The sequence below is a fragment of the Sinocyclocheilus rhinocerous genome, unplaced genomic scaffold (genome assembly GCF_001515625.1).
Source record: "Sinocyclocheilus rhinocerous isolate Xijiao unplaced genomic scaffold, SAMN03320098_v1.1 scaffold2214, whole genome shotgun sequence".
Taxonomy (NCBI): Eukaryota; Metazoa; Chordata; class Actinopteri; order Cypriniformes; family Cyprinidae; genus Sinocyclocheilus; species Sinocyclocheilus rhinocerous.
This window is the reverse complement of record NW_015636528.1, coordinates 357,883-361,258: the sequence shown is the minus strand read 5'-3', so window position 1 is coordinate 361,258 and position 3,376 is coordinate 357,883. Positions and strand designations below refer to the sequence as shown.

Genomic DNA, 3,376 nt, shown 5'->3' with positions numbered 1-3,376 from the left:
GCTGAGGGGGGTCTGAAGCAACAGTGGCAGGTGCTGGAGAGCTGGTGGGCGTTTGCACGAGGCAGTCCGGGTCGCGGTACATTGACAGGTCGATGCGGCGCCCAAAGTCAGGCCGTGGGACCAGACAAGCGTTCTGGTGTTTGTACATCGCCAAGAAACTCTCCCCAACACTCTTCCACCTATACGGATTAGATGCATCGCACAGACACACAGCAAAATAATACTTGAATACTTAGTAATATATTTTATTAATAATATATAAGTAGGCCTTTTTGATTTGAAAAAGAAAAAAAAATGTATTCATTTTAATATTATTCAATTTAATTTGAGCTTTAACTAGAGATGAGCGATATACACTACTGTTCAAAAGACTAGGGTCAGTAAGATTTTTTTTTTTTTTTTGAAAGAAATTAAACCTTATTCAGCAAGGTTTAAAAAAAATGATCAAAAGTGACATTAAAGACATTATAATGTTCTATTTTAATGTTTCTATTCATTAAATAATTCTGAAAAAAATACCATGCAGCACAATAATAATTTAATAAATTAGGCCTAATAATAAATGTTTCCCGTACACCAAATAAACATATTAGAATGATTTCTGAAGGATCATGGAGTAATGATGCTGAAAATTCAGCTTTACATCACAGGAATAAATTATACTTTTTATATACTAAAAGAAAAAAACTGTTGTTTTAAACTGTAGTAAAATTTTACATTATTGCTATTTTACTGTATTTTACTGTTTACTGTAATGCAGCTTTGGTGAGCATAAGAGACTTCTTTCAAGAATGTTTTTAAAAAAAAACGTACTGACCCCAAACTTTTGAATAGTAGACAGTAAAAATAAGCAGAAATCTGTCAACCGGTATAAATATATGTAGATTGAAGTATAATCTATAAAAATATTGCGGAGTATTTATTTCTTTTATACCGTCGATGATTAAACATTAAACTATCAATTGCTTTTTAATTTTTAATTTGTCACAGAAGCGGTCAATAGACATCAATAAATCAAATAAATAATGTCACTGATAATAACCCATCATATTCCTTCAAACAAAGCAGCCAAAACTCTCGGTGGATTAATGGTGGCATGGACTCACGTGAAGTATTTGATGGGCTGAACCAACTGCAGGTCAGCTACCGGATGCCGTGTGAGTTTAGCCTGTCTCTGTCTCCTCAGTTCCAGCGCTTCCTCTACAATGCTGTGGGCTTCCTCCTCATCTACATCCACATACTGCACTGATACATCACTGCAGTGCAGCCAAAACACATGCACACAGACACAGGGTGATGAACATTACAAAGTTTCTTCGTCAACAGTACAAATAGTGGATGCCACATTATAAGCTCAGCTGAATGAGTAATCAAAGGAACATACAGTTTGGAGAACATCTTCATAGAGTCTCGTCTGAGGCAGGGCTGCTCTTCAAAGATCTTCTCTTTGAGCACTCGTCCCTTACTGTAACCCGTGTCCTTCTCCAGAGCCTTACAGACGTAGTACAGACAACCTATGGCCAAATTATTATTATTATTATAACAATATTTGTTATTTTTAAGTAAATTAAAATCCTGTGAAAATCCTGTGACATTACAAAGTAGCAGAAAGAAGGATAAAGAATGGATGGAATAAATAAAAATATTAAACTAAATAAGAAATACACTACTACTATAATAATTCTACTGTACTATAAAATAAATATAAAAAAAACATTTACATACATTAAAAATTATAGAAATATTAGTACAACTGTAAAATTATTTTATATTATAATATATTATTGTGATATTTATGCAATAAGTAAAACCATCAAGCTTTTTTTTTTGGAGGAAAACTATATACACACTATATATTTAATCTATTAATTCATCCATTCATTTACTGGTACATACATTTTGTTTTTGCTGCAAAATATCCAGTAATAAACAGATATGAAATCACACTGACTTACTGTAGAGTAGCATATACTTTTAAAATCAAGGTCTTTATGAAAAAATGAATTGGATTTTTACTTCCAGAACTGGACTGTTGCATTCTCTACTTAGCAGAAAAATGCAAAGTGTGTTATGTTTCCTTGTCTATGCACTACTATGCAGCCTTAGTTACATAAGCAGAATGTTGTTTCAGAGATCCGTTGATTAAAAATGATAAATCTGAGCACTAATGAATCATGCAGGGTCAATTTTGATTTTATGTCCAAAAGAAATAATGAATATTTAATGAATTAAGTTGATGACTGCTATAGCTGTGGCCTGATTCTAGAGGATCTGGGTTTCTAAAATCAAAAACATTTTGGTTTCCAAAACTCCAAAAGTTGTAATCCACATCTTGCAGTGAGCATGGGAACGGTGTGTGTTGTACAGTTGTGCAGAGGTTTCCGACTCACAGCTGTAGTCACTCAGAGCGTAAAGGACCGTGATGAGACTGTCCAGGCAGGGCCAGTGGTCCGGGTTACAGCGTAAGCCCACCTCAAACGCATGACGGGCCAAAGGCATGCTGGCCTTCCTCAAGGCCAACTTTCCCAGCTTAAACCACATATTCACATCTGTGGAGTCCAGCATGACAGCCTGCAAGACACATATATACAGTCAGAGACTCATATCAGAGACCCAACTGTGTCCAAACTGTCTGGTTAATGGAACTAATACCAAGTGAAAAACAAATGTACACTATCATTCAAAAGTTCAGAGTCTATAAGATGTTTTAATGTCTGTGAAAGATGTCTCTTATTCTCACCAAGGCTGCATTTATTTGATTTAAAAAAAAACAGTAATATTGTGAAATATTATTACAAGCTAAAATAACTGTTTTCTATTGGAATATTTTTTTAAATGTAATTTATTGCTGTGATCAAAGCTGAATTTTCAGCATCATTGCTCCAGTCTTCAGTGTCACATGATCCCTCAGAAATCATTCTAATATGCTGATCTGCGGTTCAAAAAATGATTATCTCTTATTATTATCAATGTTGCAAACAGCAATATTTATGTGGAAACCCTGAATACAATGAATAGAAAGTTCAAAAGAACAGCATTTATTTGAAACAGAAAACTTTCATAACATTATAAACGCTTTTACAGTCACTTTTGATCAATTTAATGTATCCTTGCTAAATAAAAGGGTTATTAGTTCACCCAAAAATAATCCATATTTCAAACATAATAAACACTTTTCTCTCACTTCCGTTATCCATCATACGTGGATCCGTTCCGGCGGAAGGTTGTATGACGTATGCGCAGCGCGCGCGCCTCTGAGGTATGCTAGTCTCGCGAGTTTGTTTACAGGATCAAAGGAAGCAAAGTTTCCTTACTTTAGCAAAGGAAAACCAGTCTCTTCTTGGTTTATATCGAAATCCTCCGACATTTTTCTTTG

At 34.5% G+C, this 3,376-nt stretch overlaps 1 protein-coding gene across 1 annotated transcript in view; it reads right to left on the bottom strand.

The window, feature by feature from the left end:
* Window positions 1-3,376, bottom strand: part of LOC107747802 (calcineurin-binding protein cabin-1-like) — a 116,504-nt gene that overhangs the window by 105,065 nt on the left and 8,063 nt on the right. Inside the window, exons 6-9 of the mRNA XM_016562406.1 lie at window positions 2,391-2,571; window positions 1,385-1,514; window positions 1,107-1,256; window positions 2-179 (exon numbers count right to left, since the gene is read on the bottom strand). Coding sequence (XP_016417892.1) covers window positions 2-179; window positions 1,107-1,256; window positions 1,385-1,514; window positions 2,391-2,571 — 639 coding nt within the window. The remainder of the gene's footprint in view (window position 1; window positions 180-1,106; window positions 1,257-1,384; window positions 1,515-2,390; window positions 2,572-3,376) is intronic.